Here is a 14,818-nt window from a genome sequence, read left to right as displayed (position 1 = left end):
TCTTCTCTCATTGCCATGCACCTTTCCAGTTGTATTTATCCATTTTTTTATTTATTTTGAGTCTCTTGCTCCCGAACAAATAACTCACCTGTATGCATAATTAGTGTTTGCATATTGAAAGCTCTGTGGTAATAGGGTCCAGGAAGAGGTGATCTTAATTGCCAATCCTTCCATATGTACCATATGCACCAAACATTTTTGGAGTGACATTAAAAAAAAAAAAAAAAAAGTTTCAAAAAATGTTTTGCAGTTGATCATGTTCCTGTCTGTTACTATTATATGAACAAGAATGAAAGAGTTGATTCAATCACTGATATGCAAAGTAACAAATATCAATATTTCCAGATTAGAACAGCAGGGAATATCCCTTGTATATTTACAGCAATATTCTGCTTACTGCTGAACATCCAGACATATTTTTCAGACTACAAGATTAATATTAAACAGAAAAGCATGCATGTAAATGTGGCCAGTTTTAGTTGGACAAAGTCTTTATCTATCTTCATCTAACTGGAGAACATTGTAACTTCCCAATACCTCTGCTGCAAGTGTGAACGGAGGGAGAACAAATATGTCCTGACAACTTTCAGTTCAGTTTAATTATTAAACAAGTGAAGAGACACAGTGTCTCCAACAGATTCACTCATCAAGGAAATGCACACAAGACACACTGACAGAGACTAACAGTAAGAAATGGCATGATCAAGAAGACAATAAAACCATATCTGATTTACTGTATGTTCTTATATAGTCACATCCAATCTGCTCTAACTAGGAGAAACAGAATAATCAAATCGTCATGATAACCGTCCATTACAGAAAGCTAAGACAGACATATCTAAGACTCAATGTAATAATTCTAGTCATAAATGATTTGTTACGAGTTATCTAGTGAGTGAACTATAGCCTATGTAATTTCCACATTTAACATTCAACTGCAGGAAGACAAAAGAAGTTACTTTAAGAGAACATGTCACGTAATGCACACTCAAGAACAGACCTCAAAGAACATTTTCCTCATTCAACTTTTACAATAAAAGCGGGTAAAATAATGGTAATTCTGGTTTTGAAGTCCAGTCAGCAAAGGTCACACAAAGCAGCAATCTCTTAATGTGGATGAAAGTTAGCCAGCTAAATTTAATACAGTGCATTAAATAGAAACATTTACATTAAATATTGTATATGGTGCCTATCCAAATAAATAAATAAAACTAAACTGAGGCTGTAGCAAGAGCCAGAGCTTGTGAAGTGAAAGATCCATGGAGGTCCACAACAGTTTCTAGATGTTATTTCCAAAATGGAAACGGGCCCAGATTCCCCAATACATACATTTATATCCCACGATTTATATTCCATCATAAAAAAAAATAAAAAAAAAAAAAAAATAAGGGAAACATCACAAATACAGAAATACAACAAAGCAATAAACATCAACTGAACAACATAAAAGGTATCATAAAACCCTAATGATAACTGATCTAATAAAATATGTAAATTGTAACCATTTCAAGTAAAAAATATGTCATGCAGAGATTTATTTTTTACATTCTTGAACAGTTTTTCATTATTATAAGGTGCCTAGGTTTACTTGCAATATTTTGCTTTAAAGGAGTAAACACATTGTGTAATATAGATTTTACATTATTATAGTGCTATTTATATAAAAAATTATAGGCATATTTTCTATCATTTATAGTTAAGTAACAGTTAGTATGACTTACTATAACATTTTAACTAACAATTTAATTTATTTGAAATAATATAAACCAAAGGTCAAAATTATTGCTAATTTGAACTAATACAACAAAACCCGTTTGTTGTTAAATTGTGCATCAAATACTTGCTTGTAAAACAATAATAAATCCCGTAGCCTGTTATTATTGCAATTTAACATAAGGTGCAATAGGACAAAAAAATCACAATATAACACTCATAAAATAAAATGATCAGTCGCCCATTTTAAATAAGCAAAGTCAGAGCAGAAGAAGGACATTCGCACTGATAAATGTGCTGTGCTGTGCTGGGACAGTTTGCATAGTGCATCAGAAACAGCTGGAACAGCTTCTTTCAGTTCCACGTGATTGAATCCAGAAGCAGTCTCTGTCCTTGTGAACTATCCGCGCAGGCACGAGCCGTTTGTCTTCGTGGCGTTGTTGTGACTGTCTGGGGTCCAGAAGAGCACGTAGTAGATGGCTAAGAAGAAAGCTGCGACTGAAACACACAGAAAGTAAGCGATGCCCATCGCCACTTTCACCCAGATCTTCGTGGCTCTGTTGGCGTGTTTCACCCTCTGGTCTCCGGTGTAACTCGGTCTCCTCTCCGCTCCTCCGTTTGTCCTGCCGGTGCTGACGGGTTCGTCTCCTCTCATGTTGAGATGACGGATATATTCCTGTTATTTCCAGCGGTCAGTGTGTGTTTCTCGAAGGCTTTGAGACGTCTGCAGCGAATGCCCTGATTCAGGTGACTTGATTCCTGCACTTCTCTGAGAGCTGCGAGAGTTCCTGCACCATCAGAGTGATTCTCACGCCAGATGCACACTAGTTTTAATTGAACAGTGGGCGGAGTCTTCCTCCATTGGTGGGCTTCACCTCGTGTGGAACAAATTCTTCTATATTATGCACTCTTTGCAGAAATTAGGAATTTGAAATACCTGATTTTATTAGTTATTCAGAAGAAATGTCATTAGGAAATTCCTATTATTTGGCTATACGACTTTAAATACAGAAATGAGTCAAAGGCAGTACTAGCTTTGTTATATTAGATTTGACCTTTTATTTTATATTGATTACTAAAATATATTTGTGAATTTAATTGCCTTTTGCGTTCATCTTTTTAATTTTCAGTAATGTACTCTTGAAAAATGTGAAAGAGTGCTTCTGTAAAACTTGCTCAACTGTATATCACTTTTATTCTAATATTTTAAAAGACAATGCAAATATACTGTAAAGTATTATTTAACAAGTAATCAATTATCTTAAACCAAGAATTTAGAATATATTAATATTTACATTGTATTATACAAGTAAAAAGTATCATCTTTTACATTATGAATTCTCCGTGTGTACACATTTGTATTTTTTTCTAAAAAGTCCAAAATCCGAAATACCAGTAACTTTAAAAACAGACTTGTTAAAGAAAGTTTTTTTACCGACCTTCCCAAAATAAATAAAAAATAAAATCTTGAGCCAAAAATGAATCAATAAATAAGGCATAGATGTCATTTATTTGATATGACCGCTTACAGAGTACAGAAACAGTTGCACTGCTTTCTTATTGTTCACAAATCATAATTCAGCGAAACAGGCAACCAAGAAATATCTCCAGTAAGCTTTATAAAAAATGTCATAAAAAGTCAACTGCATGTAGTCTGCATGTACACTTCAGTATCATGCTACATGCACTTCTGAAAAGCCAAGTCAAACCAGACCTCCTAAAAGGAGGCAAACCCAATTACCGTATATATAAATTTTCTATCCAAACAGGAAGACATTTCATCTGCAGGGAGATGCAGCAGGTACGTTACAATCACAAAAGTCATGATTATTTCTGCTCCATGAGCTCAATTGATAAACAGACATATACAATGCACATGTGAAGAGAGAAAAGAGCACTCACACAAAGCATTGGAATGACGGTCAGTCTAAAAGACATACACATATATTGCAAGTTTTCAAGCTCCTGCTCAATTCATTCAAATTCAGGAACACAGAAATACACCTACGATAAATGCATACGATTACTAAACAAACATTAAAAAAAAAATGGTTAATAAACAAATATAAGACTTGATGTACACAATCTCTGTTGTCCTAATTCAAACTCTTTACAATTCACCACGATTTTATCTTTGGTCCGTGAGCACAATAGTATCTAGGGTACCAATCATTTATAACAAACTTAAAATCCACAGCTCATTTTCATTGCAAAAGTTTCCCTGAAAAATAATACTAATAATAAAAAAAATAAAAAAAAAACCCTAAGCCCTAGTTTATAAGGAGATTGCAAGAAGTGGTCTAGGGTGGTTAAACTACATCGCTCCATAATAAAAAAATAAATATTCTTATGGTTTGAGTATAACATGCTTTACAGATTGAGAACAGGGTAAATGTGAGAAAAGAGCAGCAGCTTAGCTCGACAACAGCATAGAGTCCCAACCAATGAGGTATAATTAAACAATCCAGAAAGTTATTTGGATGAAGTGTTGACAGGGATCCAAAGATGCCCCCTCGACCTCTTTAATTTAGTCAACAGCCATCCATTACACCTGATGCCTTCTCTTTCCTCTGCTGACCTCCCGTTTCAGTTTGTGAAGCAACAAGTTCCCCTACTGCATTTAGTCCTCAGCCTGTTGAAATATATAGAAAGCAATCAAGATGAAAACATTTTCTGACCAGAAAGTTTAATGCGGCTTCCTCATAAAAGCATTTTTAGAAATAAACATGTTTTCATGGACGTTTCCTCCTGTTAAACAGGCTAGCAGAGTAATCAAATGAAAGGAAATGCAACAATCTTGTTACCGAGCCATTAGTTTGTGGTGATTTCCAGAGTGCATGTGGACAGTGGAAATGAGGAAACTGGCAATAAAGCACATCCACCCATTAGCTGCTAATGAACAGTTAATTGCATAATAAACTGGTATGATGTAATGGCAGTAAGGAGGAGCCGTGTGAAGAAGGATAGAGATCCCAAATGATTGAGTGAAACAGGGTTGAGCCTTTGGCAAAGGAGGATACGATAGCAAACATTCATGAAACACAAAACACTCAGGAGTGGTTCCTCAATTCTAAAGGGAAAGGGAGACAATCAGAAGAAAAAAGCAGCACAGCATTTATTTGCCATTCTAGCACTGTGCCAAATCTCAACAGTATAATCTACAAATTCATCAATTGTAGAAGTAAAAATCCTACAGACACAAACTAAGGTGCAGTAACATTAGTGAGATTTCAGCAAAATATCACAGAAACTAAGTCCATTGAATTTTAAGTGTCAATTTAAGTGAATTAACAGATATCATTATTAACTGATATCGTTCGCTGGTGTGGACGGTAATATCGTTATCTTTATAGTTATTGTTTTTGGTGTGAACGGGGCTTAACAGATGGGTTGTTGTTTGCAAAAACTAATAGAAGAAAGTTTCGGAAAACGGAAAAAAAAAAATGGAAGATGAAGGTATAGACAATAGCAACGGATATGGAGGTCAAAAAGTACAACTCTACTTTGCTGTCCTCTTCAGGTCAGACTATTACAGTCATAGTGCATGTACATCATCCATCTGAACAAGTTACTGCCAGTGGAGTCTAGGTTAAAAGGCTAGAACACTTGACTGTGTGTGAGACGTAATGGCAGATGGAAAAATGAAGCATGCCCCAGATCTTGCTAAGTGTATTAGCAAGTACTGCTAAAAAGAGAACCTAAATAAAGACCATAATTATCCCACCTGTAGATGCACTCTCTTTTCTTTCTGGTTCTTCTGGCTGGCTGGGGGTTGCGGTCTTGTTATGTTCAGCTGGATCGTTCTTAGGTTGAGCTGGACTGCTTTCAGTGCTGCTGGGCCTCAGAGGGCTCTCATCCAGAATGCTCTTAGGAGAAAGCATCTCCATTTCTTCACCCCAGTCTGACACAGGCTGGTGGCCATCCAGAGGGGAGAAAGGGCTGAGCGGTTCGGGTCCCTCTGGTGTACTGAGTGTCTCCTGCGGGGAAGGAATGTGGACTTTGGGTCTTGGGGTACGTTGTTTTTTTGGGCTGGGACTAGAGGTTGCAGCAGAGGTAGGTGTCTTTTCTGTTGGTTTAGCATCTTTTGAGTCTTTCTCGTGATCTGCCTTTTCATCCTCTTCCACATCTTCCTGTTCACCATCGCTGGCATCCTCCCACTCATCATCATCTTCAGCGAGGCCTCCTTCATCAGATTTCTGCACAGCAGGAGAAGGTCACGAACAATTGAAACCCAGACTAATTAAAAGCAACCTTCACTTATATGGCTCTATAAAAGAACTCTTAATACCATGATACTCAGTGTTTTCAGGCGTTTTACCTTGTCTGACAATGGAGCCTTGAGGGTGCAATGTTGTTTGTTCTCGTTTTCTTTCTCTTTGACCTTCTCTTCATCCTTCTCCTTCTCTTGCTCCTCCTTTCTTCCTTTCTCCTCTTCATTTTCCCCTTCCCACCGATTATCATGCATACTTTAGGAAGGAAGGATGTGGGTCAATCAATATTAATTCATGAAATGCTCACTAGAAAGATAAATTCTCTACTTATAATTCCACCTGCATCCAAACAGCAACCAGGCATCAAATCACAAACCCTGTTTCCATCTGGTATCAAGATGCGTTTTTGTGATCTGGTCACAAGTGTTGAAGCTAAACACAGGTAGAAATTGGGTCTAAAACCTTCTTTTGGTTGGATCCTGGAAACCACTTATGGAGTTAGCTGAAGACATGTTGATGTTGTAGTGGAAATTGTGATCTCTCGCATAATGTGAGAACACACCAAAACAAGCCATTTAAATGTTGCTCTTTTGAACCAAACACTCATATGTAGTCCTTCATACTTTGCATTTGCTTCCTTTCCTGCTAACTAGAGTAACATAGGTTGATCTCCTTCAGATGCATTTGAAACAAATGTTAATACCAGGTGGAAAATGTGGGTCTTGGGTGACTACTTGTGATCAGATTACAGAAACTGCATCTTACTACCAGGTGGAGACTGGGCCAGCGTTTAGAGAACATAACTAAGGCCTAGTGGCTACTAAAAAAAAAGGACAAGCTCAAGTCAAAAATGGTGCATATAAAGGTCACTTGCTGTCTTGCATGATACAACCAAGTTCCCAAGCGTGGACTTTATAGAGCAGGGCAGGGCTCCCCTGTTCAATGCTGGTGTGGTCGTGAAAGATCATTCTCCACAATGCAAAGGGCTATTGCATACCTGTAGCTTTTGCCTTGACCACGACCCTTCCCTTGTCCATGGCCTCCCTGTCTGGGTTTGCCCTGTCCCAAGAAGTCCCCAAAGGTTGGTGCCTTGGGCGGCCTCTTGTTATCTTCTGCATAAGAGAGATTACAGCAATATTTATCCTTGAAGGTTGACGTAGGGCTGAGCAAGACCTTGGTAAACTATTCTGTGACTGAAATCTGTGGTGGAGAGAGATGACCCTGGGCTCACAGTAACAGATGGCCCCCTGTCATTCTGATGGATTGCCCCTCTATGCCTCACTCTTCAGTATGAGAGGAGGGGAATGGATGAGGAAATGCATGCACATATGCCCTTGATTTGACAGCACTGTGATGAGACTTGACTTGAACGTTGTGAGGTAGACACTGGGTTTGTAAAGCATTCAAAGCCAAGACATCAGCAAATGAGCTTGTGTCAAAAGCAGCAAGGCTTTCTTCAATGGAAAAGTCTTTTGGTTTGTTATGAGCGACAGCTTTTTAATATCAATATTGAGGAGAAAAATGAAAATGTAAAAAATTACAATGCTAGGGAAAGAGTGATGTTAGAGGATTGTGCCTTGGCAGGGACATGTTAGTTTGAGTATAAGTCAAATGGAAGTATGCTACAATCCTGAACATAACAGAACACATCTTACAGTGCAGATCTAAAATAAGATAACACACTGTTTTTGATGAGGACATTAAGTTTTGCTGGATTGAACTGAGAAGTACCCAAATAAAAGCACCCTTTAAGATAAAGACTTATTTACCACTAATTAGCCAAAATTAGAGTGTCCAGAGGCCTGTTGCTTTTACCCAGGTAAGTCTGCCTTTGGTTTGAGCAAACTGAGTTTTCAGGGCTCAAAAATGTGGGTTGGTTTTGAGCAGGTTTCGTCACCCTGATAACTTGAGTTGACAGAGACTGTTATATCATGCGTTGTGAGCCCAACTGAACCTGATCTAAACCATGCTGGATTTGTTTGGTATCGTTAACTCGAAACCTACCCTGTAGCTAGCTAGTTTCATGCAGCAGGTTTGTGTTGCTTTTACTGTGATTTTTTTATGCAGTAAAATGTCACTCAAGTCAAGGAGTTGCCGGGTGCATGTTTTCTGCTCAACAAAATGACCTGGAAGCAAGTTTGAAATGATGGATGGGCATCTGGCAGAAAGCAATGATAAAGGAAATTTTCTCAGCTATCCAGCAAACTGCAGATAATCCAATCAGATGCACACACTCCCACCGTACCTTATTATGGAGTGGAAAGCAATTAGAAACTATCAGCGCAGGAACGACTGTTGGCTTGCACTCAAACTAGGGCCAATGTGAAGGAGGGTAAATAGACATTCGCCCCCACTTACACACACACACACACACACACACACACACACACACACACACATACACATACAGTCCCATGCCTTAAGCTGACCTGAAGGTCATTTGCGTTGCAGTACTTGGGTATTGCGCCCCCTAGCTGCTGATAAACCACAGCACAAAACATCACCAAAGTGCCACAAAGACAATTTTCACAACGTAATATCAACTGTAAGAAATGTGTATAAACGTGTACCTGTAATTTCGCTATGCTTTTGCTGGATTATTATAGTCTATTAGCTGGCTGTATGAAGTAATAGGCACTCTTAAAAAATGTTGGGTAACATTCATGGTTTGTGTAGAACAAGTGTCAGGTGCAAGTATTTGTGTGCGATTTACCTCTCCTGTTGCTTTGTTCTTGTGTGCCCTCTCCAGCCACAGCTGAGTCCTCCTTGAACCTGTGAAAACACCACAGGGTCACTGGTCGTCTCATTCTCACCCTGTCAGCATGAATTACTCCTACACACCGAGTACTTATCTGGCTCTCTTTTTAACACAGAAATAAAATTGTTAGAGCTGAAATTATAGGCATAATTAATCTCACAATAAAAGTTCTGTCACCACTGATGTCATTCATGACAATCTTCTGGTCAAGTGAAAAAATGTTAAGTGCTGGGTCCGGATTCACGAAACATTCTTAATAATATAATTCTTCTTAACTGCCAATTTCTTCTTATTTTCTACCTTAAGAAAAAAGATAAGAATATTTTGTATTCCACAAAAAAATCTTAAGAATGTTCTTATCTTTTTTCTAAAGATTGTTCTTAAGACAAAACCTAAGAAGAATTCCAATTTTTGAAAAGAATCTTCTTAAAAATAATCGTAAATAACTTCTTAAATTTAGGACAAATTAAATCCCAAACTATAAAAATTATTTAATGAATTTATTGGGCTATTTCAAATGAATTGTTATATTTAAGCATTACAACAACAGCTACATAGAATACATAGGAGGACTATTGTGCACGAGTTTTCTGAAGGGACAGAGATGACTTGATGTATACATGATCGCTCATGATTAGTCTGTGTGTGACGCTGCTTTTTGCTGACATCAAAACTCATTAGCAACTCAAAAATGAGTCAGATAGGGAGCTATAATTGAACGCCGTTAATTTTAGCTTATAAATACATAAATAATATTTGGCAGTATTCAGTGATATGAATGCACATAATGCATTTGCTGTAGAAGCGCGGACTCAAATACTGGAAGCATTCACTCAGATGAGAGATCAAAAACACGGCACAAAAATGAACGAAACATATCGCTGCAGCTTGAGACAGACTATTTTAAATGTAACTATTCAAAAACAGACCACATTAAAAACGTGAAGCTGAGCACCAGTCGAAGTCTCAATGAAAATATACAGTCTATGGTGCGCGTTTATTATGATTAGGGTAATCTACCGGAAGTTTAGCAGCGTGTCATGTATTCATTCAGATAACGGCTGTTATTTTCTTATTAAGAAAAAAATTAAGATGTTCTTAAGAAAAATTTTAAGAACTTAAGAATTTTTCAAGAATTGCACTTGAGAACATTCTTATGAACTTCGTGGAATTTATCTTAACAAATTTCTTAATTTATTTCTTAAGAAGATTTTCGTGAATCCGGCCCCTGGTCTCTCTTTGCCATACAGTGGATGTGCAGTATTTATTTCGACTTTCGTGTTCTACAGAAGAAAGTACATCATATGGGTTTTGGACCAAATGAGGGCGAGTAATATTATTTTTAATGAACTAGCCCTTTAACCTGATAACTGTCACTCACGTTTTTGAAGATAGACTTGAATGTGCATGATACAAACCTACATTTTTATATTTCATGACTGAAAACATTTTGTAACATGATTTTCATGTGCCATTTACATGGTAATGCAATGTCTGATTTTAAAATGGGTTTTAAAGGATGAATTTTGAGATTTTATGTTTTCAAGTGATATATAACTTCTGATGATTTCTAAAAAGTGATAGAGAAAAAGGCAACGAGGAAGTCTTTTTTTTTAAACAAAGGTCAAAGCTCCTTTTGTAATGTAGATTTCTGAGCGTGCACTCTTGTCATAAATTGATCTATTATTTTTCCTACATAATTTTTAACAAAAAATATTGGTATAATATAAATTTGGGAGTCTTAGACCTTTCCAACGATATATAGTTTGTCAAGATCAGATTAAATTTGATTGTCATATAGTATAGTCAACGTAGGCTTTAACAGGTAAAAGCATTCCATAGTTTATGACATATTCATAGTTTCATGTTTTTATTATACTCACATTGTATCTGTTTTCTGGGCATCCCACTCTCGTCTCCACTGGCCAGTGGCGTTACGGTGACGAGCCATTCGTTCTTCATCAATCTGCTCTCGCTCCTTTTTCCAGCGGAGATACTCGGCTCTTTCTCGGCCAGTCATGGACAGAGTCATATCCACTGAGCCTTTACCGCTTGGCCTACGATTCTGTTATGGGATTAAAAAGAGAGAAAGTAAGTCTGAAAGTATAAATAACACTCTGGTCTCTACCATTACACAAAAAATGGTATTGGTAAATTTTTAGCAGTCAAATTGTGAAATATTACTACAATTTAAAATACCCGATTTCGATTTTAATATCATTTAAAATGTAATATATCCCTACGATGGAAAAGCATTACTCCAGGCTTCAGTGTCAAATGATCCCTCAGAAATCATTTTTAATGTACTGATTTGGTGCTTCAAAATATTTCATACTATAATCATAGTTGAAAACAGTTCTGCTTTTGTGGAAACTTGGACAAACTTTTTTTTAGGATTATTTTAAGAGATTTAAAATATCAGGAATAGTTTGAAATATATATTTTTTGTAACGCAAATGTCTTTCATGACACATTTGAACAATTTATTTCCAGTAGAGTTCTTGTCTTGTAAGTTTAAACGAAAACAAACAAAAATCAATGTGCTTAGTACCGTCCATTCTTTCTCAACCTCAGCACCAGCCTTCACACTGTCAAAGTCAACCCCACCCCAGTTGCGCACGTGGCGCCGGCTTCCCTCCTTGCGGTCAGTTTCTAGTATCGGCCCACTACGCCGTGGGTCATCAAGGAAGTTTCTGATTGGGTTCTTCTCTACATCAGTCTGCAAAAGAGTGTGAATGTGCACCTGTATCACACTGACACTAGAATAATACTTTAAAATGAGAAAGTTGGGTCGACCAAAACATACCTTTTGGCCTCTTTCATATTCAGCAATCTTTTCCATCTCTTCATTCATCTTCTCTATGTTCTGTCTTCTTTTTTCCTCCCACTCCTGAGAAATTGGATATTAACTCTGACTAAAATGGCTTGTAGATTATGATGCTAGTGTCTAAAAACTTATGTCCTAATATCTGTATATTGTATTGTGTCCTACACCTACAAATGACTTTTTGTAAGTAAATTAATGTACCACAACAATGTTCTATACCTCAATTACAAAAAAAGTTTAGACAAGGTTACAGGAATAGTGACCTTTGATTTCCTGTCCGAGCCCGTTCCTCCTTGCGCTCCTCTTCCACCTCTTCCTCCTCTCTGCCCTCCTCTAGAGGAGCGTTCAGTATGAGCTGGACCCTCTCCACCTTCACCCTCCTGAGGCTGCCTCTCCCACCATGGTTCTCCTTTGTTTGAACGAGGCTCTCTTCTTCCGCCACGGTGGCCACCTCTGCTCAGCCGGCCCGATCCAGTTCTGTGGGAAGGACTGTCACCATGAGGCAGACCAGTCTCTTCTTCTTCTGGGCCCTGGTCACCACGATGACTAGCTGGTTTCCTGTCATTTACCACACGCCTCTCCTAGAAAGGCAATATAAAGATTGAGGTTCATAAGTTCATAAGACCAGTGTAGTTTTAGTATTATTTAAATTATCATTTGCTTTTATATTTAAGGTTTAGACATTTTATGTGCTTGTCTTTTATATCCATTTTTTTTAGTTTTATTTATTCATATTTAGCCAAGGTTTTAGCCAAAAAAATTGTTATTAATTTCAATTTGTCCCTAAAGCATAATTTCTAATATCTAAATAATAGTTTAAGTATACATTTTCATCACATTTTATTTTTTCCCAGCTTTATAATAATTAACCAAAAATAAATATTATTAACTGAAACAATAACAACAACACTGCATTAGACATAGTCAATGCACAATAATTGGTAATCACATTCTTTACCAGGCAACAATTTACATGTCCATCTGTCTACTTCAAGTATATCTGAAGAAAGTTTTCTCACTTTGCAGTTACTGAAAGGCATGACCTTCACAGACCACGATGGGAGGATCTATCACAGCTGCGCAGACCATCTGTGATCCACTGAAACTCTACAGGTATTGATTAAAATACTCTACAGCTTGTTTCAGCCTTCCCTAGGTGGGAAATTAAAATCCTCAGAGCTGTGAGGAATGGGAGGGCCGATTAACTTCTACATGCTCATGGTCTCTTTTGGAGCTGATGCAAATCATCAGTGGTCTGAGGTTATTCAGAATCAAACTTGAATTAAAAAACATAATACATGTATATTAATGGAACCCTTACATATACTGCTCCAATTTAATATTTAATTTTTAAAAGAGTGATGTGATGTGCTTTTGGGATGTGAAGAAGATATAGATCATAGTTCTTTTTAAGGGGTGTGCAATATGTATAGTCTATGATAACGTTACTGACTGGAGGTTTTAGTTCCAGTCATTCATATTTCAATGTTCAAAATCTGACAGCATTATTTATGCAACTGCAGTGTAGATGCTTATATGCCAACTCTGAGTTGCATTAAACAGTCATTTTCTGCAGAACCAATTATGATAATACCATATATAGCATTTATATGGTAAATTGCCGTTCTATAAAAATATTCTGCTTTCGGTCTTTACCGCAGCTGGTTTGGACAAGTCAGCTGTCACGGAGAAGTTCTCCTTTTCAGTCTTTCTCCGTTCAGACTCAGGATCGTGAGGGCGGGGTTTGCGAGGTGTTGTCACAGCGATGCCCTCCTTTTCTGCCTTTTTCTTATCGTCCTGTATTTCCTGGTGCCACAAGAGAAGACAAGCAAGCTGAATTAATGAATAAAAACTGACTAAGATAAACGCCTTGAATATGAGGGTTCAGTGCACGCACAATGAATAACACTTGAAATCAAAATTAAAAGTCGGGGGGAAGTCATGGCCTAGTGGTTAGAGAGTTTGACTCCTAACCCTCGGGCTGGCAATACCACGACTTAGGTGCCCTTGAGCAAGGCATCGGCCCCCCTGCTGCTCCCCTGGTGGTGCCGCTGCATAAATGGCTGCCCACTGCTCCGGGTGTGTTTTCACAGTGTGTGTGTGTGTGTTCACTGCTCTGTGTGTGTGCACTTTGGATGGGTTAAATGCGGAGCACGAATTCTGAGTATATGTAACCATACTTGGCTGAATGTCAGGTCACTTTTTCACTTAAAATTATTAGCAGTATACTAAATAAATAAACTAAATAAACAAACAAACCGGAGTGACCGGAGTTAAACTCACCTGATATCTCTTGACCAAAGCCTCATTCTTCTTCCGCAGAGCTTCAATCCTTTTGTTCAGCTCTGCATCTTTCTCCTCCTTCGTCTTTAGATCCACCACAGTAGACTGACCAAGAAAGAAAAGCATGATTATATTACAGTTTTAACACATCTGGACAACATGTTCAACAAATTTAGACCAGATCTGACCTCTTGGTCTAGGAACAATTTGTCTAAGAATGATGAATGATAGCATAAACGCTGTCCGGTCCCTAGACAAGGTATCGGATAGGTGTAAGATTTTGATATATCAGGACCCTCTAGTTTTTTAATCTCGTCATAAATCATAACAGAATGATGATAGCGAGCCTCACCATGGCTGAAAGCCTGTCTTAAAGCGAAAGGTGGAGAGCTGAAGAAATCCCTGAACCTAGACGAGAGGAGACAAGAATGCAACAAGATCAAAAAAACACTTCCCCTCCTCAATGTAATTGCATGCAACCATAACAATTCAAAGCATATAATGGGAGAGGTTGACATCTTCATATACCCTCTTATGAATACAGAACATAACACCATGGACAAGGGAGCCGAGCGTTTGAATACACGGCCAGAACGTGTTTACCGTCAATAATTTATCTGAAACAAGTGTGAGGACTATCACTATGTATCAATAGCATCAAAGAAGCCGCCAAGAGTTTATTATGGTCAGTTCACGAGGCGAGCTCTCGTGGCTTTTTGACTTGTAAAGTGAAACAAACAGGCAGACATTCTTCCACATATATAAATGAATGTTTCAAAGATTTAAAACTTCACACTGTTTTACCTCTAGAAAGCGCGGGGTCCCTAAAAATGGCCTGTAAGGTGCAGTCGATCAGCGGAGAACGACCATAGACCGACTAGTAACGTTACTCAATCTACTTCCGTTGATAACAGCTTCCACTTCCAGAACGGGTGTGAACGTCAAATTAGACGGGATTTCAAAATAAAAGTCATTTAGTTTGCGATTTTACCACACACATCGTAGAAAATCAAAAAAATCACTCTA

The 14,818-nt window shown here is 37.8% G+C and overlaps 1 protein-coding gene across 1 annotated transcript; it reads right to left on the bottom strand.

Moving 5' to 3' along the window:
- Positions 1 to 3,204: 3,204 nt before the first annotated feature.
- Positions 3,205 to 14,723, bottom strand: LOC128029173 (coiled-coil domain-containing protein 9). Its single transcript, XM_052616777.1, has 13 exons — positions 14,597 to 14,723; positions 14,145 to 14,200; positions 13,793 to 13,897; positions 13,166 to 13,315; positions 11,773 to 12,090; positions 11,489 to 11,572; positions 11,234 to 11,401; positions 10,566 to 10,747; positions 8,638 to 8,696; positions 6,922 to 7,036; positions 6,032 to 6,179; positions 5,438 to 5,909; positions 3,205 to 4,345 (listed from the first exon to the last, which is right to left on the bottom strand). Exons 2-13 carry the CDS (start codon positions 14,145 to 14,147, stop codon positions 4,341 to 4,343), a joined length of 1,809 nt encoding a protein of 602 aa, XP_052472737.1. The 5' UTR covers positions 14,148 to 14,200; positions 14,597 to 14,723; the 3' UTR covers positions 3,205 to 4,340.
- Between the last annotated feature and the right edge of the window lie 95 nt (positions 14,724 to 14,818).

Source organism: Carassius gibelio, chromosome A15 (assembly GCF_023724105.1).
Source record: "Carassius gibelio isolate Cgi1373 ecotype wild population from Czech Republic chromosome A15, carGib1.2-hapl.c, whole genome shotgun sequence".
Taxonomy (NCBI): Eukaryota; Metazoa; Chordata; class Actinopteri; order Cypriniformes; family Cyprinidae; genus Carassius; species Carassius gibelio.
The sequence above is the reverse complement of the archived record's forward strand: the minus strand, read 5'-3'. Positions and strand labels throughout refer to the sequence as shown.

What these genes read in the sequence shown, in the direction of transcription:
- LOC128029173 (XM_052616777.1), bottom strand. An exon ending in AGGTTGAGAAAGAATGGACG is followed by an intron (nt 10,748 to 11,233) that starts GTACTAAGCACA and finishes ATCCCATAACAG; the next exon opens with AATCGTAGGCCAAGCGGTAA. An exon ending in AGGCTCCATTGTCAGACAAG is followed by an intron (nt 5,910 to 6,031) that starts GTAAAACGCCTG and finishes CCTGCTGTGCAG; the next exon opens with AAATCTGATGAAGGAGGCCT.